This window comes from Brachyhypopomus gauderio, chromosome 2 (genome assembly GCF_052324685.1).
Source record: "Brachyhypopomus gauderio isolate BG-103 chromosome 2, BGAUD_0.2, whole genome shotgun sequence".
NCBI lineage: Eukaryota > Metazoa > Chordata > Actinopteri > Gymnotiformes > Hypopomidae > Brachyhypopomus > Brachyhypopomus gauderio.
Window position 1 is genome coordinate 26335551 of NC_135212.1, and position 27193 is coordinate 26362743.

The 27193-nt window shown below is 40.6% G+C and overlaps 3 protein-coding genes across 7 annotated transcripts in view; 2 read left to right on the top strand and 1 right to left on the bottom strand.

The window, feature by feature from the left end:
- LOC143495470 (chromodomain Y-like protein 2) overlaps positions 1-15944 on the top strand; it is a 32638-nt gene extending 16694 nt beyond the window's left edge. The window contains exons 3-7 of the mRNA XM_076992529.1: positions 2421-2638; positions 5697-5869; positions 8230-8440; positions 11508-11651; positions 12211-15944. Of these exons, the coding sequence (XP_076848644.1) occupies positions 2421-2638; positions 5697-5869; positions 8230-8440; positions 11508-11651; positions 12211-12369 (905 nt within the window). The 3' untranslated portion in view covers positions 12370-15944. The remainder of the gene's footprint in view (positions 1-2420; positions 2639-5696; positions 5870-8229; positions 8441-11507; positions 11652-12210) is intronic.
- Positions 5983-22933, bottom strand: cmc2 (C-x(9)-C motif containing 2). Of its 4 annotated transcripts, none has more exons than XM_076992535.1 (4): positions 21837-21994; positions 21025-21127; positions 20826-20897; positions 5983-8437 (listed from the first exon to the last, which is right to left on the bottom strand). In XM_076992535.1, the coding sequence occupies exons 2-4, from the start codon at positions 21103-21105 to the stop codon at positions 8393-8395; spliced, it is 198 nt and encodes a 65-aa protein (XP_076848650.1). In that variant the 5' UTR covers positions 21106-21127; positions 21837-21994; the 3' UTR covers positions 5983-8392. The 4 variants fall into 4 exon arrangements, with proteins under 4 accessions (XP_076848650.1, XP_076848649.1, XP_076848647.1 ...); XM_076992534.1 differs by lacking the exons at positions 5983-8437; positions 21837-21994 and adding exons at positions 16161-16529; positions 22910-22933; XM_076992532.1 differs by lacking the exon at positions 5983-8437 and adding an exon at positions 16161-16529 and having other exon boundaries at positions 21837-21989.
- cenpn (centromere protein N) lies at positions 22052-27035 on the top strand. 2 transcript variants are annotated; one of them, XM_076992530.1, is made up of 10 exons: positions 22052-22678; positions 23269-23314; positions 23551-23610; positions 23750-23823; positions 24147-24320; positions 24427-24528; positions 24624-24675; positions 24830-24939; positions 25345-25468; positions 26802-27035. In XM_076992530.1, the coding sequence occupies exons 1-10, from the start codon at positions 22508-22510 to the stop codon at positions 26921-26923; spliced, it is 1035 nt and encodes a 344-aa protein (XP_076848645.1). In that variant the 5' UTR covers positions 22052-22507; the 3' UTR covers positions 26924-27035. The 2 variants fall into 2 exon arrangements, with proteins under 2 accessions (XP_076848645.1, XP_076848646.1); XM_076992531.1 differs by lacking the exon at positions 26802-27035 and adding an exon at positions 25663-26789.
- Positions 27036-27193: the final 158 nt, after the last annotated feature.

Sequence of the window (27193 nt, forward strand, 5' to 3'; positions counted from 1 at the left end):
TAATTTGATTAATTTACCTGGTTTGTATTCCCCATTACAGCTAGACTGTGGTGTCTTGTGGCTTTTAAATAACTTCACAGTACTGTGACAATTGCCTGGAAGCCTTGTATATCAGATTATGTCATGTTTTAGACGTTCGGAGCAACACCAAAGGTAGGGCTACTTCATTTATTAAGTGTGTTCACCAGACTGGGTACATGTATCCATTTTATTTGGGTTCTTATGTCATCTATTTAAAATTCAGAGCAGTGAGTATGCCTCCGTGTCCCCTTTTTGTTGAGCCGTTTTCCGTGCTCATTTTTTAGCTGTTTTAGGTGTGATGAAGCGATGGATCAAATGATGGTTTAATTAAATAGTTTTGAGATGGTGAAGGACCAGCACACTGGATGGGTGACAGGATATGACAGGATGAATAATGCCCTTATGCTGAGTGTAACTGAGCAGAAATTATGAACGGGGTTGAAACCAGCCATTTAGACATGCAGGATGTAAATTTAGAAAACACACTTGGTGTAGTTTACCAATGAGGCCTCCTGCTTTTCAAGACAGCAGTAGCACCTTCAGACAGTCACAAGACTTGGTTCTATAACAAAGATTGAAACTCTGATTTTTTCTCATGTGCGCACACAGTATGGTGAACTCAACGGTCAGGCGTGAGATCAGCATTTTTACGATTTAGTTTGTCGCTAATTTTGCATTTTCATACCCTTTAGCTACTTTAAAAAATGGCACATAGTGACCTTTTGAACAAATCTTAGATACATTCTGTTGAAGAGTAGACTACTGCTCAGACACCAGGTCACACCTCTCTGTGTCTGCTCTGTTCAGTGGCAACACGTTCAGCTCGTAAGGTAGCTGACGTGGACCTGAACGAGCTGCATATGTGCAAACACTGTTGCCAAGGGCCAATCTGTATGGTTTGTTCCATTCTTGTTTAAATGCATCCAGTTTAATTTGATCATTTTGACTTTTCATTCTGTGTACCATGTGGGGAAACATAATATTTTTCTAACATTCTAAGTGATCATTCTAATTTTTAAGTATAGGGGAAATCACTGGACAGGTGTTGTGTTTATATTGTGTATGGTGATTTTAACAGAAGATGATGTGACAAGGGTAAAACGGCAGTTTGGAAGTGAAAGCCGGTTTGTATATAGTGTAAACCGGCCGCATTGCAGTCACTCTTTCATGCTAGTCCTGTCTGACAACAGAAAATAACATGTAAATAAGAACGTTTTTTATCTGCCTCTTTATTCTGCAGTATTGAAATACAGTGTCTGAGCTTAGAGAGTAGGAAATAAGAAACTAAATGTTCAGGGCTTACAGCTCTGTTCATGCGTCAGGCAGCATGCAAATACGATACACTGATGTCACCGATATGCTAATTACTGCATGGCGTCATCTGCCAATATCTTTCCAGCTATTTTGAGCTACTTTCCAATGAAGCTTGAAACTTGACAACACTGAGATTTGTCTTTTCCATACAACATATAATTGTAAAAAAAGAATAGGCTACACTGGTTCTTGTTTTGTGGTTTTTGTTACGGTTTAGTAGTTTGGCATATGCTGTATGAGACCTCAGTGCTATAAGGTGTTGTGTCATGGCTGTAAGGTAGTGTGCCATGGCTGTTAGCTAGTGTGCCATTTTGTTTAACATGCCAGTGTTGTTGCAGAAACGAATGCAAAACATGTCAAACCTGCTTGGCTTTCAGTTTAAACCCTTAAATGTAATAAGTTGCTAAGATCAATCAGACTGACGAGAATTGCATCTACATAATATTGTGCTCAATTTAACCACTAAAGTATGTGGACTTTCGTGTCACAAGATCCATCCTACAAGCACAGCAGTAAAAGTGTCCTGTGCCGCTCCACACTGAGCAGACAGGTGTAGCCCTGCTCTGAGTTTACACCTACTCTCATGGCATTTAGCAGATGCTCTTACGCAGAGCAACTTGCCAATGAATGCACTGCTGAACCTGTAGTAGCAAGCAAAGGTACGTGACCTGTAACAAAAGATGTTTGAATAAATGGGTTAAACTAGACTAAACGTTTCTAGACCATTCATGATATTGAAGGAGGGAACTTGTACAAAGCCTTTAAAGCTGTAGTGTACTGAAGCTGCAGTAAGTCTGTCTTCCCTTGTTAGGGTCCAAGTGTCGTGACTCTCATGACTGAGTGTAGAGTTGTGATTCAGCTGACTACGTATAGAGTCCAGCTCCTTCCCTAGCTGATTTGGGTTTGGTGGCAGAGTGTTTAATTTGGACCAATGCCTAGAATGCTTCAAACACCAATTTTTCATCGTCTTAGAACAAAGGGGCCTATTAGGTGTGCGTCTATGCCGTACTAAATCACAGTGTCTCGATGTATTTTCAATTTAGGCTTAAATCACTTCTCCTCTTCAATGTGTCATGTGTAAACAGGAACCTCAATCCCCAATGGAGATGCGCACTTGCACAGCTCAACCAAACGCAAGCTGGCTGATGACAAAGGCTACGTCTTTGACAAGAGACTGAGGTACAACATCAGGCAGAATGAGACCAACTACAGATTTCGTGACATCGTGGTCAGGAAAGAGGAAGGCTTCACACACGTTCTGCTGTCGAGCCAAACCTCAGACAACAACGCACTGACCCCAGAGGTATGTCCTATATAGTGTGTCCAACAAAAGGGAAGATCTGCCAATCACACAGCCAAACCATTGGGACTGTGTCACAGATTACTGATCATAAGGCTCTGATGGAACATCATATAATTTGAAGTATTTAGAGAGTACTAAGAAATTAACTACCAGTATTTTTTATTTTTTTTTGTACAGAAAATGGCTGTTGCATTTTCTGTGCCATTTGCAGCTTACTGAGACTGGTGAGCTTTCTCACTGAAACAAGGATGCAGTTGTCACAAAAGAGCCAGACTGAAGATAGATTGGTAATAATGTATGAAAATGGATTAATAGTATTTAAGTAAATATGACCATAATTACAGCTGAATGATTAAAGTGTACCAGCACAATTCAGAAACAGGAACATTAAAGATACTTCCCCAAAATGTTTTTAATGAACTATATGCACACCATGTGTAGTTTGAGATTTTACTCAGATTAATTTCAAATTTACTCATGAATTACTAAGAAGCACAGTGTGACTGAGTCAGTGCTGATTAAGAATGTAAGAGGACATCAGGTCCTAAAGGGTCAGAGACGTCTCAGTCCTTGTGAGGTTCGGTATACCCAATGAAGCACACCTACCCTATCCCTTCCCCCCTCTTCTCCCTAGTTTCCAAGCAGGTCTCCAGTGCCAGTGTAGCTTTCAGTGGAACAGTTTCTATGGTGGCTTTCACATTGTCATTCATATAAACGTTATCAGTGCCTTTTATTTCTTATACGGCATTTGAGTAGTGGGGGAATGCATTTCTTTAACACGGAAACCAACCTCAACATCATATTGATTATTCACTGGATAGCTGAGGAGATGAGTAATAGAGATAATGAATCATTGTACAGTGCTTAGCTTTGGTTCACACACACATTTAACTCTGATACACTGGGGCTGTTGAACACTCGCACAGCTCCATCAGGTCCACTAGGGCCAGAGTTCCTGACAAAGCAGGTGTATGTCACCTCATATAAAAGTGAGACTGGCCGGCAGAAGGGCTGGGGCTGGGTGCCCTTCAGGCCCGTGCTTGTTTTACTTGCAGCAATCAAGTAAAATGAAATGCTACACACGCGCCTAAGCCAGAGTGCTGTTTTTTCCTTGGCAAAGCATTGCGAGTGGCGTGAGTGGCTCGGATGGGCTAAGCCCGTTAGCTGAGTGTTTATCCATCCTCCACCAACACACCCCCCACCCCCACACCCACCCGTGCGCACCAGAGCAGATGTGTTTAGTCCTGTAAATCGCTCTCATCCCCTCTGCCTCATGAACAAGTGTTGGGAATAAGTGAGAGCCGGAAAGGAGTGACTCACCCCCCGAGGATGGAGGCTGCTGATTTTGCTTTCAAGCGCTTCCTGTGAACAGCAAAAGCTGTATAGCCCAACCCCTAAAGATCTGTGATCCACTCCTGGGGTTCTGAGACCCTCCCTTCTGCCTGTGCTGATCCGTTGCAAATTTGTGGTCTGTTGAGTTTGGCCGTATGTGGATGCTTAAAAAGGAAAGACCAGACCCTGTGGTCAATGACTTGTGAAGCTAATCTGTATTTTGATGTCGACCCATAATTTGATAATAATATCTGATGTTTTGCTTTGGCTTGTTCACCTGCAGGATCCCTGTGTCTGTATCTTAAGTGGAACCCTCTACTGGTGCTGAGGGAGAATCGCAGTTCTGTTCTTTCGGTGCTTTATGGAGAATTGATGTTGAAGTGTCACAAATCCATGAACCATAAATCTCTTAAATTCCCATTGTAGTTACTAGTGGTATGACGATCACTTTTAAGTTATTGGGCTTAGACTGTTTCTAAGCAACCCAAGTAGCCCAAGTCTGGGCCTTTAAATCGTCTCAAAGTCCTTTATGATGGAGATGGAAGTTGTTTTCTGGCTTTATATAATGCGTCCATAAGAGCTATGTCACTCATTCCTTTTTAATGGCGAGACACCCCCCCCCCCTCTCTCTGGAATATTAGCTGGAAATGCTGAATGTTTGAAAATGTAACCTGCACTTCTATTAGTGTTCTTTCCAGCTGTAGACTGAGACTCTGACCTGAGTCTCTGTTGCCCAGACTGGTGAGTTGTATAGATGTGTGTTTGTGTGTGTGTGTGTGTGAGAGAGAGAGAGTCCTATTTTATTATTAGGATATGTAGGCTATATCTTTTATGTTATATCTTTTATATATTTTTATGTTATTTAATTTGGCAGCTGGTTACTTTTATATTCATGGGCCTACCAGCTGCCTTACTGTGAAAACACTTTGTGTGCTATTGTTTAACTTGGAGTATGTGGGTAAAGGCATTTGCTACTGATAGCACAGAGATGAACAGCACTGTGTGATGTGCATTTAACTAAAAATATAGAAAACCCTTTTTAATAAGGGATACAAATCTTTCCTGTTTTTGCATATTTTGACCATGATCCTAAAATAAGTCTAATATTTTCACAAGTAAAATGCACTTGGTCAACAAGTCTAGAGCTTTCACTTGGTCAGTTTCCCTTTATGTAATTTAATTATAGCCTGAGTGTGAAACACATCTCCACATCCGTGTGGGTGGGTGTGAATAGCACCTCCACCACCTCCACCACTGCTGCCACAACCCCCAATTCCCCACGGCTTGTAGCATTCATCAATGTCATTCTCTGTGTGTGTGCACATTTAGTGCCCTTGTGGAAGTCATCTTGGAAGTGTCATTGCAGGATCACACACTTCCACATGTACAGATGCACACACACCATCACATTTCATGAGGGTTTGTTCTGCAGGTGCAACAAAGCACCAACATGCTTCTGTTGTGGGACTTCAAAGCTGCACTTAGAATATGGAACATTTGGTGAAACCAAGTGACTAAACACAGATCAAATTCCCTAAACCACATTCACGTTTGCCACATCCATGACTGCTATATCTCCTCTCTCACTAACACTGGAAGTGTGATCTGTGCCTGAGGTAGCAGTAGCTCCCAGCTTGCCTCTCCGCATGCGCTCTCCCTCGCCCCCCCTATCCTGCCCCCTCTACCCTGTTATCCATTCCTCACTCCTCCTCTCTCCCCTGGGCAGATCATGAAGGAGCTGTGTCGAGCTCTGGGCAGCGCGGCCGGTGATGATAGCAAGCTCCTCCTGCTCAGTGCCGTGGGCAGCGTGTTCTGTGGTGGCCTGGATCCATCCTACCTGATTGGACGACTCTCCACGGACCGCCGGAAAGAGAGCAGCAGGATCGCAGATGCTGTGAGGTACGCCCAAGACCACAGCGAGCGGGCTGCTGTCCCACTTCAGATTATCTTTAAAAGTCTTTACATTTTAAGCCTTTAAAATTGTAACGAAGAAAATTCCATGTGGCAGGTAATACAGTTAATTGTATATTAACAAGACTTTTTAATTTATCAATCAATCAATCAAAATTTCTGGCCGATGATGGTCACCATAACAAATTAGAGAGATGCATTAACAAAGGTGATGGGAATGATAAATAATTCTCATCTTTGTGTGTATTTATATGCATGTGTTCTCTATGTAATTCTTATTCTTAAGAGTCCAAATCTTCTTGATGGTCAGTACTAGTAGTCCAGGGCTGTGGATACCATAGCAGGGGAGAATTCAGGATGGTGAGAGGGGCCAGGGCAGTGGGTTGATCCGTCATCCACAGCTGGTTAGACAGGGCAGTGGATTGATCCTTCATCATAGCTGGTTAGGCAGGAGGTGGCTGGCCTAGGGTGGATAGCAGGAAAGGCTTGTCTCTCCTCATCTCAGTATTTCTCGGGAAGGAGGGCAGCCATTTGGAAAAGAAAGAGGGACAATTAGCTCTGTATGGGTTTATATGTGGGACAGAGAAAATGTAAACATTTCTGGAGTGTGGCAGCAACTCTGGAATTAAATTATTACAGTCTAGCTAAAAAGGCATAATCAGAAGATAACACAGACTTGGGAGCATTCTGAGACATTGGCATCCATCCACTACACTGTCAACAAAATTGAGTGACCGCGTGCAGTGACAGGATGACGGCACCAGTGCCACAGTTTACCATAAAACCCTTCACCCATGAACCCCTGGATCTGTACCTTTATCTAAGGGGACCAAATGCTAAACTACATAAGTAAGTTTTCAACCCACACTTAAAAATTCTGACTGTGTCAGAGTCCTGGGCACATTCTTGAAGGTTATTCCATAGTTGTGGGGCTTTACAAGAAAAGGCTCTTCCCCCTGCTGTTACGTCATTACTTATTGGAACTAATAAGAAGCCAGTATCCTGTGATCTTAGTAGACATGGTTGTTCATAATAGGAAATAAATTCTTGGAGGTAATCAGGAGCAAGCCCATGCAGTGCTTTATAGGTCAGTAGAAGGGATTTTTAAATCAATACGAAATTTAACTGGGTGCCAGTGCAGGGCTGATAAGACTGGGCTGATATAATCAAATTTTCTAGTTCTAGTTAGAACTCTGGTTGTGGCATTTCTAACTACTTGAAGTTTATTTAGCATCCTAAGAGTAATGAGTTACAGTAGTGTAATCTGTAGCTAACAAAGCCCTGTACCAATTTTTCTGCATCATGCTGTGATAATGCATTTCTTAGCTTGGCAATGTTGCGAAGATATAGAAAAGCTATCCTAGTAGTATTATCTACGTATTTAACAAACTATAGGTCAGCGAGATTTTTGGCTACTGAGCCAGGTGTAGTGGGGTAGTCTGCGAGAATTAGCATTAGATCTTGTATTTTCTGACTTGCAGCCTTTGGGCCCAGAAGGCGACCCTCCATTTTGTCAACATTAAGGTGAAGGACACTTGTTTCGCAACATCCAGCATTTAACATCTCTTACACGGGCCTCAATTTGTCCTGGATTTGTCATCAGGTTTGGCTGACATGTAAAGTTTAGTGTTATCTGCATAGCAGTGAAAGTTGACACCATGTTTGTTTATAACTATGCCCAATGGTAGCATATATAATGTAAATAATAGTGGTCTTAAGATGGAGCCTTGCAGGATTCCATATTTCACTTTTGTGCAATTGGAGTAAATTATCAAGCTTGGTTAAGTAAGAATTAAACCATGAAATTGCTGCACCTGAGATTCCAACTCTGTTAGGTAAGTTTCCTGGAATCTGATCTTCAGCGCCTGCTTGATTTTTTATAAGTTTAGAAATAGTACTAAGGAAAAATCTAGTATCATTTTTTTAATTATTATTCTCAATCAATGAGGCTAAGTATACTAAGCGTGCTTTAGTGACTGCCCTTTTGTATTCAGTAAGGCTATCCTTCCAGGCATAGTGGAATACTTCCAGCTTAGTCAATCACCATTTCCGCTCTAATTTACGTGCTATTTAGGCTTCTGCAATTAGTTATTCATTAAAAACTATAATTAAGATATTTAATTAAGTGGATCCCTGCTTTGCAATCAAGCACTCATCAAATGGGTGCTCTGATGAGTCACACTGTTGATAGCCACCCCCAAGCTCATGCATCATCACTGAATAGATCAATCAGGTCTATTGTATAAACTACAAAATTAAAGATAAAAATAATATCCTACTTGCTTTTTCAGTTTATTCATAGCATGTTCTTCCTGACGGTCCTTCATGCAAATCTTCTCTCACTGCAGAGACTTTGTGAAGGCTTTCATCCACTTCAAGAAGCCCATCGTGGTGGCCATCAATGGGCCTGCTCTGGGGCTGGGGGCCTCCATCCTGCCCCTCTGTGACATCGTATGGGCCAGTGAGAGGGCCTGGTTCCAGACGCCCTGTGCTGCTCTGCGTCTCACGCCCTCAGGCTGCTCCTCTTACACTTTCCCCCAGATCCTTGGAGTTGCTCTGGTGAGTGAACCCACAAGAGTACTTAAGACAATCTGTTAAAAGTACTTAAGACAATCAGAAGCTATTTATAGGTTTTGTGGAATTCCATGGATACAGTACTTATGTAACAGAGGCAAGTTTAAAGTCAAAGTCAATTTTTTTATATAGAGCTTTTTACAACACATGTTGTCACAAAGCAGCTTTACAATCATATGGGTCCAGATCCCTAATGAGCAAGCCAAAGGCAACAGTGGCAAGGAAAAACTCCCTATGATGGTGGGGGTTTGGAAGAAACCTCAGGACGACCAAGACTCAAAAGGGAACCCATCCTCCATTGGGTGGCCTGTTAGCACAAGTCCGTATTTGTGGTCAAAAAGTGGTTCTACAGGTATAGATAAGGTTCTTGTTCCCCGGCCAAGTAGTTACAGTCCCTTCAGTGCAGATGGTGAGACTTAGGTAGGAGCTAGCATCAGCACGTCCTCTTGCGGCAATGGCACATCCAACCCCGGCATCAGTACATCCACCGGCAAGCCAGACCATCTCCCAGGTGCTTGTAGGCGCTTGCATGCAATCGTCTTAGATAGAAGCATGCAAAAAATATAGACAATACAGACTGAGTGTGTGGACATCAATTTAAACCACCATTGATTTAAACGTACATAGCTCACATGCCATAGATTAGCATGTGGCTCCAGCAGGCTAATCTATAGCAGCATAACTAAAGGGAGGGGTTCAGAGTTGACCACAGTCATGACGGCTCACTGAGACATTGCTTTCCAGCCAAGTCATTGCTACAACTAGAGTGATGCCATGACACGGCTGGATGACATCAACATCTCAGATTACCAGAAATCTCAACTTCTGGGGGCCCCCGAACCCCACACCTTACAAGGGGAATATTAACTGAAGGCTTGATTAAATAGGTGAGTCTTAAGTCTAGATTTAAAGATTGGAACTGTGTCAGAATCTCAGATTAGAGCTGGAAGGCTATTCCATAATTGAGGGACTTTAAAGGAGAAAGCTCTGCCTCCGGCTGTAGTCTTACAAATTTTTGGAACTTTGAGAAATCCAGCATTTTGGGAGCACAAAGGACAAGATGGGTTGTAGTAAGCAATGAGTTCACTCAGATATTGTGGAGCAAGACCATTTAATGCCTTATAGGTTAACAGAAGAATTTTTAATTCAATTTGATGTTTAATTGGAAGCCAGTGTAATGCTATAAGAGTGGGACTAATATGATTGAATTTTCTAGCCTTAGTTAGGACTCTATCTGCAGCATTTTGTACAAGTTGTAGCTTCTTTATGGACTGTTTAGAGCATCCAATTAGAAGACCATTATAGTAGTCTGATCTTGACAAGACAAAACCATGGACCAGTTTCTCTGCATCAGCTAATGAAAGTAGGTGTCTCAGCTTGGCGATATTGCGTAAATGGAAAAAGGCAGCCTTAGTGACATTGCATATATGTGTGTCAAATGAAAGATCCGAATCAATAGTGACACCTAAGCTTTTTGCCGTAGATTTAGGTGTTACTGAAAAACCATTTAGGGTAAGGGGAATATCAGACCAATTTCTTCTAGCAGCTCAGTCTTATTAGAATTTAGTTGAAGAAAATTAGACGCCATCCAGTTTTTAATGTCCTGTACGCAGTTCTCAATCTTGAGGAGTAGTAGTGATATCATCCGGATTGGAAGATATATACAACTGAGTATCATCTGCGTAGCAATGGAAGCTAATACCATGCCTACGAATGATAGTGCCCAGTGGTAGCATATATAATGAGAATAATATGGGGCCCAGTACAGATCCTTGTGGGACGCCATATTTTACCATAGTACACTCTGAGCATTCGTTATTTACTAGTTTAAGTCAAACGGTTGTACAATATTTTCAGCATAAAAACACAAGGTAAAATGACCTTTTATGTAAACTTTATGCAGGTAAACGGATAAACTACACATATGAAACTACAGGTAACATGTTTTTGTAGTCATGCTGGCTAAGAGCATCAGATAAATGCTGTAAATGGAAATGTGAGAAAGACAGCACTGGTTAATTCCATATAGAGAGTGTAGTGTCAGTGATGCCCCCTGGGCTTGCGAAGAACATCAGAAGGGAGAGGGCCAACTGCATCATCAGGGTGGAGCTCTTCAGACTTGAGCTGTACCGACTGTACCATCAGGGTGGAGCTTCTCAGACCTGGGCTGCACCATCATGGTGGAGGCCTCGGTTGGACTTGAGCTGCACTGGCTGCACCATCAGGGTGGTGCTCCTCAGACTTGAGCTGCACCCGCTGAACCATCAGGGTGGAGCTCCTCAGACTTGAGCTGCACCATCAGGGTGGAGCTCCTCGGACTTGAGCTGCACCAGCTGCCTTCGATGACAGCAGCAGACAGTGTGAAGTGCGCCGCAGTGTTTGAGCTCCTCAGATCCATCCAAATGCAGTGGATGACTCTCCACCTTGCCTGAAGCTTTTCAGGACCATGTTAATCTCCTGATCTGAGTCTGCTGAGGAAGCCTTTGACTTACAAAAGACAGGATGCCAGCAGCAACTGAAAATTTCTACAGTACACCTGCAGCAGAGCACCTGCAGTGGCTGTAGCACAAAAGATGTCTGTGAGTCACAGACTGATATACTGGTCATGATCAATTTTATTTCTGACTAATTTTAATTAGTGTGTAAAATGTAAAAGTGTGTAAAATGACTACAATACATATATGGTCCACCCAATACAAATGTGTTGAATGTATTTTATACAGGTCCTCAAAGTAATATAAAATGGCTTTCTGCTCCCTAACCTGCCTGGGCAAGCTTATGTCCTAAAGTACATAGCCAAACTAACCAAAAGTAGGTCACAGTGCAAATACTTTTAATATCTTTAAAAATCAATTGCATTTGATGTAGTGGCTAGTTGCGAAAAACTCAGCACCTCCGACCATGCTGTGTTACATACGTTTATTCATCCACTGACGAATGTGGTAGATACAATGGCAACACGGGAATCATACACCTGTAATGTGTATAATTACACACAGTACATGACCTCACTCTCATCAACATCACTGATTTTGACCTTTCTTCTTTCTAGGCCAATGAGATGTTGTTCTGTGGTAGGAAACTAACAGCCCAGGAGGCTTGCAGCCGCGGGCTGGTCTCGCAAGTGTTCTGGCCCACGACCTTCAACCAGGAAGTGATGCTGCGGGTGCAGGAGATGGCTGCCTGCAGCGCTGTGGTAGGAGCGTGCACACAAGCCCGGCTGGGCCTGAGGGCGGGGCTTCAAATGAGTGGCTCAAACGACAACAACGGCACTTTGTTTCATTGTGATTATGGGGAAAATATGGGAGCTGTAGATGTGTGATAAGCATGCTCAGCACATACTTCAGTCACAGAGTAGTGAAAATGACCAAGTAACACATTTTTATACCTTAAAAGGGGATATCTGTAAGTTTTTTTTAGGTTAATGTAAGTCCTTAAAGCAGTAATGCTGTGAGGCTTCAGACTTATGGGTTTCCTTCTTTCAAGACATTCAACTATTCTCAATCGAAACTTTTAATTTATTTTATTATAAGTTTAATTTTGAATTTTCATTGATTTTTAATTACACCTTTTCCCATTTTATTTCTGTTTTTATACACTTTTCATACATTGTTTCATTGTTTCAGATTTTTTTTTTATTATTATTTAGTTTGACCTACATCTTTTATATGACACGTTCAACAACAACAAAAAAAGGAATTAATCCTTAATTTCAAATAATAAAAGGAATGTGGGTATTTTTTTTCCATATCCAGGTTCTGGAAGAGTCCAAATGCATGGTGCGAAGCATCCTGAAGTCTGTCCTGGAGGAGGTGAACGAGAAGGAATGTCAGATGCTTAAACAGCTGTGGTGCTCCACCAAGGGACTGGAAGCTCTCTTCAGCTACCTTCAGAATAAGGGTTATGACGCCTGATTCTCAGTTCTTCTGTCTCCTGCGGTCACAGGCTTCCAGTCTTTGAGAACTGTGTCCACATGGTCAAAGTCCCTCAGCTGTCATGCCATGCAAGGTCACCCCTGCAGCTGAATCGGGCATATCTACCTTGAGTAATCAGTGATGTCATTGATGATGTCATGTGTTTGAATGAGATTAAATTAAGCCAAGAACACAAGTTTGGTTTTATTTTGTTGCTTTTTTTCTTAAACTACAAATCCTTGGTATCGGAGAGATTTTATTTCCCAAGGATGATTTCAAGCCAGCGTTCTATACACTGAAAATTTTACAAAATAATGAAATGCCTTTAATGTTTTCATTCTTTATTTATTTGAAATCGAGCCATTTTAAAGGTGAGAAATAATTGAATAATTATATGTAAACGTATGTACAGTGTAGATACTTTTTTGTTGTGTATTAGTTTTGTTTGCTCTCATCTCTGAAGGGGTGATTTTCATACCAAAGGTCCTGGGTAAGACTAGTAATCCTTTTTACTTTAACACCGTTCCTGTATATTCTTGTCCGTGTGCTATATGACGTGACATCGTGATATCAGTTGAGTGCAATAGTGATGGGCTTGCAGTGTTTCTGTTGCAGTCATGTATTTAATTGCCATACATTGACAGAGTTCAGATCTACCTTGATGATACCGTGAAGCTGTCGGCCTTCGGTTGTTGGATGCTGCCGATTTCTGCATTTCCATGTAATCTCGCCGTCTTCAACACTGAATGTTATGATTACTCCCTTTCCTGTTTGATTAGCAGTGTGTGTGTGTGTGTGTGTGTGTGTTTGAAGAGAGGGGGAAAGGGGGTGGGATGGCAGTCAGGGATTTCAATGTGAAGAAATCAAGATATAATATCCCATGTGTTATACATTTATATCTATGCAAATCCAATGCCAGAACATTTCTTTTGGCTTTATCTTACTGGCAGCAGTGCATCGCTAATTGAAGGAGACTCAGAATGAAGTGACTCTAGATGGGGATGTTGTAGCTAAACCAGTTGTCATTGCTTGGAAAATGACTGGATTCAAATGCTGCTTTTAGTTTTCCTCCCTGCTAGACTGTCTGCATATTTTTATGTTCTTTCCATGATTTGTAGCAGTTATGATTACTTATTGCATGCACTAGATATTTGACTTGGCACAGTCATTCTCTCTGAAAGGGTTCATGAGGACTTTCCTTTATATTTTAAATAGAGCAAATGGTCAATGGTTGAACGCTTAAGTTGATTAAACAAACTGACAGCAATAATCTGTAATCTATACTATTCTATACTACACGTGTTTCATCCTGTCAGTAGTCTTGCCTGTTTTGGACCCTGTAAAGAAAAGCCAAGACGTAAAAATTATTGAATTTCAGTATATCTCAGCACATAGCTAAAACTCATTACTCATCTGAAATTTCTGAGGTGGCTAGTGCATTATTAATTAACCTAATTGTGATTTGAGTCCACCCCCTTTTTGTAAGACACATTAAGTACAACGAGGAAACACACAGCTGTCTTATTGTTGGTAAGGATGTCAATCTCTCTTGATGTCAGGTGTGGTGATGAACTCATCACCATCTATATGACAGTTTGAAGTTAACAGAATTCTTTGGCAAAATCAAGATTTATTGGGTCCTTATAAATATTACTGGATTTCTGTTTGACAGAATGTCAAAATGAAAAGGAATACAAGTGATGGATATGTGTATACATTTTTAAGTCAGAGGATTATTTTAATTAAATTTGTTGCATATTTTTGTAAAAAAAAAAATTAATGAAATATTTTGTGTTCCAAAGTTATATCCAGTCTCTGCACTTTGTCACCTAGTCTGTTGTTGTGGAAATAATACAGATGTGTATGTTATTTTTGCATGTGATGTTTTCAGGATAATTATATATGAATATGCTGGTTTATATACTTACATGTGTAGGTCTGAGATTGTTTTGTACAGAGGTCACTGGTCATTGTTTTGTACAGATATTGAGACATTCAGCAATTGTACAAAAGCAAAATTAACAGTGTAACATGCTGTTATATTGTGTGATTATGCATGTATATTATTGTAGATAAATGTTGCTTGTCAGATCTTTATATTTCAGGGTATGTTTTTGTATTGCCATAGTAATGTTAGAAAACTTGCAGTTTATTTTTTTATTTATTGAGAAATACATAAAATATTTTACAGTCAGTCCTGTGGATCACCAGTGCCATTACATATGCATACCGTCCACAGGTGTCTCTCATCAGTTCTTCCACTGTGTGAGGGGTGTAGACACCCACCTGACATTTGTGATGATGCAGTCAATTGTCCGTCACAACTCGTAGGCAAAATTAAATCATATTTAGTATCAGTCTAATATTTCTTTTCTGGCTACTTTTATCAAAGGATTTGTACTTTTCAAGCTGTGATTATTAAGCAACATTTACCTGTAGTAAACTAGCCTTCCTGTAACTTATATATATCTGCTTTTAAGAGCCAAATGTTATGTTTTAAGAGATTTTATCAGGTACCATAAAATTGACATTTCTTCACTTTCCTATTAAGAATAGTGCAAAGTAACTGGATTACTTGCACATGGAGAGAGTGTATATATATATATATATATATATATATATATATATATATACACACACACACACATACAGTTGTGCTCAAAAGTTTACATACCCCGGCAGAATTTTTGCTTTCTTGGCCTTTTCTCAGAGAATATTAATGATAACACACAAACCTTTTTCCACTCATGGTTAGTGGTTGGGTGAAGCCATTTATTGTCCAACCACCGTTTCCTCTTTTTAAATTATAATGACCCTGATCAAAAGTTTACATACCCTGGTGATTCTGGCCTGATAACATGCACAGAAGGTGACACAAATGGGTTTGAATTGTAACTAAAGGTAATATCCTCACCTGTGACCTGTTTGCTTGTAATCAGTGTGTGTGCATACCCCAGTTCTTAATACAGTGTATTGCCCCCTCTAACATCAATGACAGCTTGAAGTATTTTGTGGTAGTTGTGGATGAGGCTCTTTATTTTCTCAGATGGCAAAGCTGCCCATTCTTCTTGGCAAAAAGCCTCCAGTTCCTGTAAATTCATGGGCTGTCTTGCATGAACTGCATGCTTGAGATTATATTGATATAAAAGATGTAAACTTTTGAGCACAACTGTGTATGTGTGTGTGTGTGTGTGTGTATATATATATATATATATATATATATATATATATATATATATATATATATATATATATAATATATATATATATATATATATATGTATATATAATGGAAAAGAGGAAATGCATTTTTTTGAAATATTCATCCATGATATGAAAATTGTTTGAGGTTATTATTGACACATTTGATGAAGATTTTCTGATTGAAAATGTTTCCGTTTTTTCCCACCCTCATGCCAGAGATTATATGATAAAGTCTGTCAGACACGAGTTGAATGTTCATGTCTTGTATCTGAATATTTCTGGGTGCCTTAGAAGTTGTATTTCCTCTGTGTGTCAGTAGGTCTTCATGTGGGAGGGGTGAGTGGAATCTAATAAATGACACAATTAATGCAGCTCTTACGTTCTCTGTGTATTAATATCACATCTCCCCTTGCCTCTGTGAGCAAGCGTCCGGTCTAGTAACATGAGAATTAATTTAAGCAAACAAATGATAAAAATGTTATGAATGCTCACTGCTTGTAATCAAGGACAAGGAAACAACATTCTTGGAAAGCATTCACACACACACACACACACACACACAGCATACACTGGAAATACACAGCTCCTGGGGTTACCACATGTATATTTAGTTGTAAAGTCATACTACACAACAGTACAATAATAATTCCACAAGTGTTAATACGTAACCCAAAATGTTCTGCCTCTTTTTAGCTTCTCCTAAGTCCTTGACAAATGAATCCAGCCGGTCCTTCCGACATCCTCCAAAGTCCAGCAGATGTCCACAAAAGCAACAAACATTACTGGAGCACTTGTGAAGAACCAGAGACCTGAGTGGTATCACGTGTGCAGCTGGCCCGTGTGGCATCATGTGTGCAGCTGGCCCGTGTGACTTAAGCTTCAGCTCTAGGTCCTTCCTTCAAACGCTGCCTCATCTCTTGTGCATGAGCTTTGCTCTGCTCCCGCTTTGCTTGATACTGCCAAGACAAACAATGTTAAGAGAGGGATTCACACGAGGAGAGCACTACTACCTACAATTTTACTATTGTCATACAATTTACATACAGCTACACAAAAAATTACTCTGTCACCTCAAAATGCAAAGCAGTGTGGAGATTTAAAAAACATGCCAACCCATTTCAATTAATTACTCACAGAATACTTATTATTACAGCATATATTACAGTATATAATTGAGTTTACTACTACTATTTCAAACAAATGTCTTTGTGTGCCAAAACGGCCTGTAATGTTCCCCGATACTGCCACAGCTTTCATTAAATGCCACCAAAGGTTTAAATCCAAGGACAGAGATAGCCACTCAAGGACCTGGTTCCAATGCCTGACACGAGCTTTTGTTGGTTTGGAGAAATTCTTTGTCTTGATGATACATCCAATGACCTCCGAGCTTCCGTTTATGCACTGAAGGCATCACATTCTTCTCCAAAATGGCCTGTTTTTTGGTTTGAAAGGCTCCATGATTAGGAGTCTGAACTGTGACTGGGATTAGGTGACATGGTCCAGACTGCCAGTTCCTGCAGCAGTAAAACACCCCCACCCCCATAGCAGCACAGAACCACCTCCATGCTGCACTACTGCTCCAGTGTCCCAATAAACCTTTCCTTACTCATGCTAGACATACCATTGATCCATGGATCCAAACCGTTCCAGTATAGTTTCGTCAATCCATAAAACTCCCAGAACTCCACGGGCCTGTCCAAATTCCTTCATGAATATTCATGTCAACTTTATATGTGATTCTGGGTCAAGAGTGGGGGGTGGTAAGTTGTTGGCGCATGAAGCTCTTGCTTATGTAGTTTTCTTATTATAGTTTTCAATTCTTTTGTTCCATTCTTCATCGGTGCATACTGCATGTTTTAGCCGTAATGCATTTTTTCTCTAATGATGGCAAAATCCGGTTCACACCAAGGAAAAGGAGGTGCAGCTGTGCTCTGACTCATCAGTGCTCTGGTGCAGCTGTCATCTGATTCAGCAGTGCTCTGATTCATCAGTGCTCTGATTCAGCTGTGCTCTGATTCAGCAGTGTTGGCATCCCTCACAGACTCCTCTGTTTAGCATTTTTCTAGCTAAGATCCAGTCCTCTGAAAACAAACTGGATGTGCTTCACTGCAACATCAATTCCCAGCGTGACGTGCAGGACTGCTGTGTATTCTGCTTCACAGAAACCTTGTTGAGACTCTCCACACCAGACAGTTTTATCCAACCACAGGGCTTTACCTTTGACCGATTGAACCACAGATTGGCTGCAGTATTATAAAGGTGTCTGCTTTTTAATCAGTAACTTATAGTATGCTGTTGTAGAAATCATTGTGCAACCTGCACACTGGTGTTGGAATGCCTCACAACCACCTGTTTTCCAGTGAGTTTTCTTTCTGTTTTCAGTTTACATCTCACCAGATGCTAATGCTAACAAAGCGCAGGAAGAGCTGCATGCAGCCATTAGCAAGCTGGAAAAGAGGTTTGAGACGCACTCTCTGTTGTGACTAGGGATTTCATCCACTGCAACCCTGCAAAGGTACTGCCTAAATACTTTCACCATGCATCTTACCCTACCACTGAAGAAAACTCCTCCGTCATTTGAGTACTCATCTGTGATCCTGCTACGGGCATATAAACTGAAGCAGACCCAATCAGCAGAGAGGAAAGTTCAGTGCTGGAACATTGAGCACGACTCTGAATTCCTAGACTGACTGTAAAACACTGATTGGGCCATTTTTAAAAATGGCTTCTGAGAATCTTGATGATTCGCAGATATGTGGTGGATTATGTTTAGTGTTGACAGTTGTGTTCTCTCCTGGATTTTCCGAACATGTAATCGGAAGCCCTGCATGAGCCACGAGATTCACACGTGTCTGAGAGAGCATACATGCACCTCTCTGTCAGGTGACAGTTCCAGGTATGAGCTATGAAAATTTATTAGGGAGGGTAAAAGACAGGCAGCCAGAAGGAAACCAATAATTGCAGTAGCTCCAATGGCACTGCTACATGTGGCAAAGACTGCAAATAATCACTGACTACAAATTCCAACCTGTTCAATCCAGCTCATGTCCGGATGAGCTCAAACAGTACTACTCTAAAGTTGAGGACTCAAATTCAGCCAGAGTCGCAAAGTTTCTATCCGATGGCACTTTGCTACAGGTTACAAGTGCCAACGTCGACAAATCCTAAGACTGAGTGAATGAAAGCTCTTGCCCCAGACAGAATGTCATCTCCCATCTCATCATCACATGTACACACTGTCAGGGCCAATATATTCACCATATCACTAACAAAAAGAAAACACCTGTCTCTGGTCTGAGAGTCTACCGGCCCACTGAACCTCCATCTTTGGTGATGAAATGTCTGGAAAGGTTAGTCAGTCATCAATAGTTACATCCGCACTACACATGATTCGCAGTAGTCTGCTCATCACCAAAACCCCTCAATGGAAGAAGCCTTCTCACTCACTCTGCACAGTACCCTGACACATCTGTGGAAGAAAACTTAAGTCCAGAATGTTTTTTTTCTTCTTTAACTTAGCCTTTATGAGTACTATATGAGTACTAAAGCTAAACATCTTTGGGCAATGAAACTCCATCTGCAGCTAGGTGCTGATCAATAGTCCCCAGTCAGTAAGGATTGGGAATAGACTCTCAGGTACTCTGACTCTGAGTATATGAACAACATAGCAATGCAAGATTCTTGCAGTCTGACATCAAATCAACAAAATTAATTACACAGAACAATTACTTAGACGTCTCTGTATGCTCTCATTGTGTACTGTCTAAATTTGTCCTTGCCATGTTCTAACAGCAGCCTCTTCGAAAGGTGATCTCAGAGACTCATTTGCTATAGATATCTTCTCAAACTCCACCCAAAAAAGGACTTTACATGCTTTACCTGCTTCCAGAAAAGAGCCAATTGGAGAAAAAAAATCTAAATATCAAAAATATTTTGTGTTTTAGCCAATTCCACTTTGAAATGTAGATGGGAGAGGGAAGCATTTGGAGGCCTTGGGTACGGTCAAAAACAGTGGTTGATTGTGTTTCCTTGTTTTCTGGTAAAATATCACCTTATTTTATTCATCACAAACATTTTCAAAAGGCCCTCAAAGGCCTTTATTTATTAAATCTCGTTCAACCCTAGGCTTATATTATATCATTCCAATATAACTTGATTCCGATATGTAGCTAATATATATGATTACCATTAGGTGCAAATTTATTTTTTCCTGCTCTAGGATCCATGCAAATTGCTAAAACTCTGACAGCAACAGCAAGTCAAGGCTTGGAATTCTTTGTTCGATATGAATAAAAATTGCTCAATATGGCCAGCATCCCAACTAATAAACAGCGGTGCTCTCCCAGTGACTCTTCTACGAAAGTGAAGCACCTGCACATCTCCCCAGGGAGAGGCACTGGATATGCACATGCATCATTATCTAGCAGTTTCCCTCGCCACTGTGGACAATAGTTTGTTCATTAGGAATCTGGACACAAACATCTGACATGCTTTGTGACAGCACATGTTGTTCAAAAGTGCTGCATAAATACATTTTGACTTGCAAAGAGGATTCAAGCTTCTTCAGAGGCTGGTGTGTTTATATTTGAATATTTGATTTGAAATATTAAACAAACGTTTTAGAAAACTAGTAAAGGTGAAAGAGAAGTGTATGTTTTGTGTTAAATGAATGAACCCTTTGTGTTTCCAACATTTTGATGCATTTATTCAAAGAGATGGGCCGCAAGTCTCAGCTCAACGTAAACACTGTGATTTATGTGTACTGAGTGAAGAAAATTAGATATAGTAGCAGGGTCGGTCTACCCCCCCCCCCCCCCCCCCCAACAATTTACACTCGCCGCCACACCTCCTGCAGGTTAAAATCTCACTCCAAGCGAACGGCAAAAGTTGGCAACCCTGTAGTAGTATAAATTGTGCATTTTAATGGAGCATTTTCAAAACTGTATTACTTGTAGATACTTCACACATTGATGACAATGTTAGTTTTAGAAACTGTGTATGCTGCTTGTAAATATTTTTGTATCGATGTATAGAGGTATTCTTAGGTTAATAAACTGAGAATATGAGTTGTAACTTTGCTCGCAAAATGCTGGTTTCAGGCTGTAAGTATTCAAAAGATGGGTTCAGAGGTTTATAACAACATTTTCAAAAAACCCTGAGTTTTCCAACACAGAAGCAGCACCCAGCAGCAATGTCTGGACATGTGTTCATAGACCAGCCTGGGGTCTGAAAGGAGAAGAGCAACATCTCACCTCTTTATTAAGACATGCCCGCATTGCACGATCCATATCGTTACAAGTCCCAAAGAACTTGAGGATGCTGTGCTAAAAATAAAATTTACAATAAAATTAATTCAATGTATTCAATACTCAAGATTAGGAATGGACTTACATTACAAGGATTCCTTACATGTGGAAGTAACAACGTGAGTGACATAAGTAGGCAACTTACCTCCTTGTGGCAATGTTTGAGTTGTGTTATCAGTTCATTGCATTCATCACTATGTAAATGAGGGGACAGGTCAGGGTGCATCCTGAGTTCAGGTGATACTTCACTGAAAATGCACAAAAAAGTAGCATAGTAGCATAGATAGGTCAGAATTCAAGATACTCTTGAGCTAGAGTGCTACTAAACAACAGGAACCAATGCCATTACCTAGTATTGCAAAAATATTGTAACGTAAACAGGAATTAAAAACTGATACCTAGAAGTGCAAATAACCATAGACAAATAAACATACAACGTAAAGAACAAGGACAACACGTGCTATCTCAGCAGCAATGTCAGACACGTACGTAGATACTCAGACATGTCATAGGTCATTTAAAACTAGTGTCACGTTAGCTTGCTGTTTTTTATTAGTTTGTGAATTGGCACGTTTTAAGTCTGCCTTTGCTAATACTAACAAATAGCCACAACGACAGAGGATTCATTATGGTTATACATTGAGACTGCGCGAGTCGCCGGTGAAGGGCAAAGCTTGGTTTATCACGTCGACCTCGAGCGCCGATTAAGTCGATTACAACGATTAAAATTCATAGTAATATGGGATTTGAATGAGTGTCCCATCGCTATATACATATATTATATAGCTAACCTAAATAATACGTTGAAACGTCGTTCATTGCCCACAGAAGTTGTCCTAAGGTAGATGGGATAGTTGCTGAAATAGATTTCTTAAGTTCACTAGCAATTAGTTTACTAACATAGCTAACTGGCAAGACCAATTATTAGACCAATAAAAAGCAAATAAAACATCGAACCTGGTGTTCCTCGTTTGAAGCAGGTGACTGAATTAGCTAGTTTCTAATGTGAATTTTAAAATAATAATAAAGGGCTGTCACGTCGACACCACATAAGATTATTCTGTAGCTAACTAAGCAAACCTAGCTATGCTTGGAATAGCACGAGTTGTATTCAGTTGCGACCACCAGAGGGCAGCACCATCAACCTAGCTACAGCAGAAGCGCATCGGGAGAGGATCGGGAGGATTCAGTTGGACGCTCATCAAGTGCTTTTTCGTACGTCGTATGACGCGAATATTGTTTATTATTTTTAAAACGTTGACTGCAGTTTCTTTAGGCACTCCCCTACACAAACGTCCACGGTGTTTTATTTTATCTGCCTTTATTTTGTAATAGGATGTTACGTATGCGGAAGTATGTATCAACACAGCGACGCGTAAGCGGCCTGGTTACGCTGATCTGAGATCGGCTTGTGAAGATCTTTTAAGTCGGACCTGGGTGCGTGCGCTGGTCTCAGATCAGCCGGGAAAAGAGGCGTCGGTTACCGCTTTTTTCCAACTCCTGGCGGTTTATTTTGATTTCGCCTTCTCGTCGAAAATGTAGTTGGTTTAACAAAATTATTTAAACTGCTTGTATTTTGGATTTTATTCAATTGGTTTTTAGTCAAAATAAATAAACAAACTACTACAATGGACGTAGAAACGAAGACTATTTTGCAACGGATTATACGAAAAATACCCAACAAGAAGCTGGAAGGTACTCTGAGATCTTGGGGCCGTTTGTCAGCGGAGCAGCTGCGCTCGCTGGACTTCACGCAGCCCAAGTGGTCATTACTGGAAGACCTCATCTCCAGGTGTGAGGTGGGCTGGCCGGCTCACCCTGTCCGTCCAGGGTTAGGGTTAGGTCTTTATTTGCTCTGTGATCTCTAGTTTTAGATATTAACATTAGATAGCTAGCTAACCTAGCCGTCCAACTTGGTTAGCATAACTGTTTGAAGATGCGTTTTATGATTTCGGTACGACGAACACAAAAGCAGCTAGTTCGGTTACTAGTTAAGTGACCAGTTAATGGTGTTTACAATGTTGACTTACATTAGCTAGCTACAGGGTTGCCAACTCTCACGCATTGAGCGTGAGACACACGCATTTGATCGTCTTCACACGCTCTCACACCATACATCCGATTTCTCACGCCGAAAAAAAAATCTAGTTTATTGACCTCTGATCCACATATATGATTCAATGAGTTACTAGTTCGCTCTGGCGCCAACCACTGGCGATCGATCGATCGCGATATAATACTTAATTTGTGTCCAATTTACACCGCCACCTCCTCCAGGTTCAAATCTCACTCCAAGCGATCTTGAAAAGTTGGCAACCCTGTAGCTAGTAGTAGGCTCATGTGTTGCCTAAATCGCTGATTGGGTTTCAATCGTTCGTTCTGTCTTCAGGACAGAAGGCTGGGTTTAAAAGCTGTGACAAAATTGGAGATGGTCTGTGAGTGATTTTTTTATATTGACTGATTGTATTTTTTTTATACTATTTGTGGTGTTTTTATATGAAGTTTGGCACTTAATGATTGTAATAAAAGTTAGCCTGGAACTGTCATGTTTCTGATTATTTGTATATATATATATATATATATATATATATATATATATATATATATACATATATATACATATAAAGTGGTGTGTGTATAGAGAGACATCTCTAAAAATCTTTAATACTAGATCATATAGACAACCCTGATCAGGGAACCTGGCATGCCTGTCAACTCATGGATGCAGAGGGTAAGAGTGTTCTTTGTTACATTAAAGTAAACTCCATTGTTTTGTACAAGAATTTTATGTATTTGGTATATAGATAAATAACATCAAGCTAATCAATTGCATTATAAATAAGCTAATTCTTGTTTTTTGGTCTCCACAGACGATGCTGTTTCTGTGAGTTACACAGAGTTTAGGGAGCTATTCAAAGCTAACTTGGAGGAAGTGTTCAAACATGTAATGAACTTTTCAGATGTCACTTTATCCATGTTGTTAAATGAATGGCATCATATAATTTTATGAAGCAATTAGAGCAATTTGTGAAGCAATTTTATTTGATGAAACACAATAAAATTACCAGAGTATACAGATTGCTTCAAGGAATTGGGTCCTAGAGACAATTTTATCTCAATTTTCTATATATCACAAGCGTACAGTTGTCCAAATATTAATCCATTATGCAGTGTTTTGATGTGGAGTGTCCAGGGGACTATCATATTACCCAGCTCTATTTCCAAGTATATAACTTTGTTGTAAGCTATGGGTGTTTGCTTTAACAGATATCCATTAGGATGAAAACACTTGAGGATGGGGCTGTATGGATCCGCATTGCATGGGGAGACAACTTCAACAAACCTAACCATCTGAGACCAACATATGTTGTGCACTATCTGCAGACTCCCTATGTGTTTATCTTTAACCTCATGTCCAAGCACAAGCCTTTCCTATATGAGGTGACTTCCTGAGCTTTTTCAGATGATTACTGTTCACTTCTGCAACAATTTGACCATCAACATAAGGAATGTGTCACTAACATCATTCATTTGCTTTGGCCATAAGGCCCTATTTCTGTCCTGCAGATACGTGTCTATAAAGGAAGCACACTTGAGTGGGCGAAGTCTCACGGCATTGAGAGACCTACTAATGAAACAGTATCAGCAGGTTAGGTGGAATTATGCCATATTTGCTTATACTAAAATTGTTATAAATTAAATTCTGAATACCACATTGACCTATTTTTGTATAATTATTTGCAGGTTTTCCCTTCAAAGGACAGAATTGTAAAGGAAAGAAATGCACCTCCTTTGCGTATGCTCTTTTATTCTACTACTGCTTCAGCAATAAGAGTCCGATTTGGGCATAATGTCACCTGTTTTCAGATTTGGTTTGTTTTTGTCTGATTTTCCCCACCTCCAGTTTCACATTACTGTTCTGTTTGTGTCTTACTTATTTCCCCTTACAGACCCCAATATTGAGAGAGAGCATGCTGAGTATACAGAGAGAAGACATCAGATGGCCTGTGAGGCATTTGGTGATGGAGTGATGCCACAGCTGGAAAAGGCTGTGTACAAAGTGTGTGACTTAACTAGCTAAAGAGGTCAACAGTACACACAACATCACTGCTGTCACTGTCTTCGTGAAGTTATACGGCCCTGCTGGCAGTAGATCTCTGTTCTGAATGCATGTTCCATTTCACCCCAAAGACATTAAGTGGAATTTCCATCTTCTAAATAGGAGCGTCCCTTTTGTAAAGCTAAATTCATTAGTATGTTTATGGAGCTATTTTTGGCCTTATGTGTTTTTGTCCCTTAAATTCAACAAATCGGTGCCTTTTTGAATTAATAAATTCATGGACACTATTGGACTTCTACTGCACATTTGGACTTCTAATTAAGATGCACCGATTGATTTATGAAACTTCTCATTAAGATGCATAATTTAAGATATTGGTCTGATCTTCTCGCTCTCCTCTCATAGCTTGAAACCAGATACAGAGGCAATAACAGCAACACTCTGAAGGATGAAGATGAACTCTTCAGGGGTGTAGTCAAGTTCTCCAGCACCAACCTCCTGCAGTCTCTTCATCATTGTGTGGCAACAGGTGAGCAGAGTCTTAATGACATTGACTTAGAGATGTTTTATTTGATGTGCTCATATGCCGCTTTGTGTTGTAATAATTTTTGGTTAAGAACTTATAGTTAGACATTTCCCTCATCATTTGAAAGGGTGGTATGCATCGCCACATGATGGCAGTGCAACCACCACTTCTCACTGATCATTCTTTGTTTCACAAAGAATCACTGGACCAACCAGCTGATCCATGCCTCAGCATCAGTGATACGTGAGATGCTTGGTTACAGATTAACATCATAAAGGAACAGTGTCCTCTGTAGAAAAGGTTGGAGGCCAGGGTAAAGGCAACTCGGAGAGAAGTTAGCCAGCTGTCAAAAATGGACATGACTATGGTGAACAAATGATGAAGGTACCTGAGAAACACAACAGACTGTACATACTGGAGACGAGCTGCCTGAAGTAGAAGCCCAGAAAACAATTTCTGAGCAACTTCATGCCCATCATTTTAAATGGACCTTCTCACTTTTGATGATATTGATTCAACAGTGAATAAGCGTTGAAATGCCAGCTGGGTTGGTCTGCGTTCAGGTACATCGACCACTGGGCATAATTTTTGTGGGATGCCTCCTTCTTCCGTATGCTTCTCCCATATTGCGCAGTCTCTTTGGCACGTGCTTTGGCACGTAGTAGTAGGAACACACTCTGAATACAAGATCAGCAGAGGCTGGGATCTGCCACACCAGGCGGGACCCCAGAGTCTGGATGTGCAAAGACTCCCCTAAAACAGTCCAGCAAGAATTTCCAGTCCAGAGAGTTTCTGAATTAAGATCGTGTAGGACTTCCAGATACATTGTGACATAATTGTGATGATTAACAAACCAGATATGGTAGTGATGGACAAACAGCAAAAGGCTATAATAATGTATAAATCCCAAGTGTTGGCAATAGCAGGACGATGCAGGAGCATAAATGGAGAAATACCAAGGGCTGAATGAAGTGCTCGAAAAGACTGGAGGAGAGGGCAACAGCGGTTCCCATGGTAATGGATGCACAAAGGGCTGTGAACCCTAAACCCCAGCCGATCCCAGGAATAACAACCGAGATCTTTCATTCAAAAGAGTGCAGTCCTGGGAACAGCTGTAATGCTATGCAGGACCCTCAAAATCCCAGGACTCTGGTAGAGAACATGTGTATGTACAAAGAGGAATAAATGTTATGATTTAAACATAACATAGTGCCCATATTCCAGGTGGAACAAAACTGGTGTTAATAAATGTTGTGCCTTCCACGTTCATTAATTCTTGCTATCTTGCTATCCAGATTTCATGCCTGTGTTCTCTTACTGGTTCCTTGTTTGATAGGCATGGCTGAAAGCCCCGTAACTCCTCTCTTGTCCTCCATCACACGGAAAGGAAAGAACTATTTTGTGATCACAGACAAAGATCCAGGAGCCACCACTCAGACACCAGCTCACAAAGCGTGATGAAACAAGATACCAAGGATTTTGTTTGGATGTGCCTTTGTACTTTGTATGTTTTTATTTTCTGTTTTTACTCATGTTCAGCCATGTTTAATTAAAATGCTTCATTTATCAACCCTTTTCTGTTTTTACATATTTACATCTCAAGGCCAAATATACTGTAAAATAAACATAAATAACCTGGGGCAGTCATGGTCCTGTGGTAGGGAACTGGTCTTGTGACCGGAGGGTCATGGGTTCGATACCCAGGTCTGAGGCCATGACTGAGGTCCC